This window comes from Echinops telfairi, unplaced genomic scaffold (genome assembly GCF_000313985.2).
Source record: "Echinops telfairi isolate 266 unplaced genomic scaffold, ASM31398v2 ScPeMD7_7458;HRSCAF=8496, whole genome shotgun sequence".
NCBI classification, from domain to species: Eukaryota; Metazoa; Chordata; class Mammalia; order Afrosoricida; family Tenrecidae; genus Echinops; species Echinops telfairi.
The window spans coordinates 49132244-49133366 of record NW_022111358.1 but is presented as its reverse complement, the minus strand read 5'-3'; the positions used below and the strand labels follow the sequence as shown (position 1 = coordinate 49133366).

The 1123-nt window shown below is 54.4% G+C and overlaps 1 protein-coding gene across 1 annotated transcript in view; it reads left to right on the top strand.

The window, feature by feature from the left end:
• The first annotated feature begins 474 nt into the window (after positions 1 to 474).
• Positions 475 to 1123, top strand: part of CBX4 (chromobox 4) — a 22717-nt gene continuing 22068 nt past the window's right edge. Inside the window, exon 1 of the mRNA XM_004709111.2 lies at positions 475 to 518. Within this exon, the coding sequence (XP_004709168.2) occupies positions 475 to 518 (44 nt within the window). The remainder of the gene's footprint in view (positions 519 to 1123) is intronic.

Genomic DNA, 1123 nt, shown 5'->3' with positions numbered 1-1123 from the left:
TTGCTACTGTGATGAATCCTCTTGTCAATATCTGCTATGCAGGATGTATTTTCATTGTTACAAATTGAACATCATGAAAGCGTGGTGATGAATCACAAAACAACATGTAATTATATATTGTGACATATTTATTTCTAATGACAAATAAATGAACTTTTGTCTTGAAGCATGGTGTAGCATGGGTAACAGACTTCACACCTGGTACTCGTAGGTGGGCGTATCTGCATGTGGGCGGACCTGCCTGGAGACGGATAGAGGAGCGGTGTCTCAGTTCCTAAGACCATCGGGAATATGTGTTTTCCCACGGTCTCAGACGACCCCTGTGAAAGGGTCGTTAGATCCCCAGGGGAGTCTCGACCCCCAGGTTGAGAACCACTGCTCTAGGTACTCCTTCAGCCTGGGACTCGGAAGCCCCCATGCCCTCATGTCCAGGGCCTCGACTGCACATGGCCACCGAGTACCTGGCCTGCGGTGATGCCCACGGAGAGGCACCAGGCCCTCTTCCCAGAAGGACGAAGGTAACGTTGACCGGGATCACCCGTTGCAATGACAGCCTGCGGACTCTTTCCCAGACTCACGGCCATGGGGTCCCTCCTGACTCATCGGACCGACAGGACAGAGGAGAGCCCCGCTGGGTTTCGGGGACTGTACATCTTGACAGGAGCCGACAGCCTCATCTTTCTCCCACGGAGTTTGGAACCGCAGGCCTTGCAATAACTCAACACATAACCCACCGCACCAGCTAGGGTTCAACAGATGTGTTTTGTTAGGATTACGTTTTAATGTGATTTCCAAGAATGCTGAAAGCCCTGGGCGGCCAGGAGAAGAGGTGCGGGCCGTGCTCCCCTTGGGGAAGGAGGCCAAGAGTCCGCGTCTCTGCACTTTGGACGCATTGTCAGGAGAGACGAGTCTTTGGGGAAGGATGTCGTACCAGTAAAGTGGAGGGGGGAGGGCGGAAAAGAGGAAGGCCTGGATGGATGGACAGACAGACGGACACCGTGGCTGCAACCCTGGGCTCCAACAGAAGGAAAGGGGTGAAGCTGGCGCCGGGCCGGGCGGTGTGTCCTTCATACCCAGGGTCACAGCACCGACTTGTCAGCCCCTACCGACGTGGGGCAACATA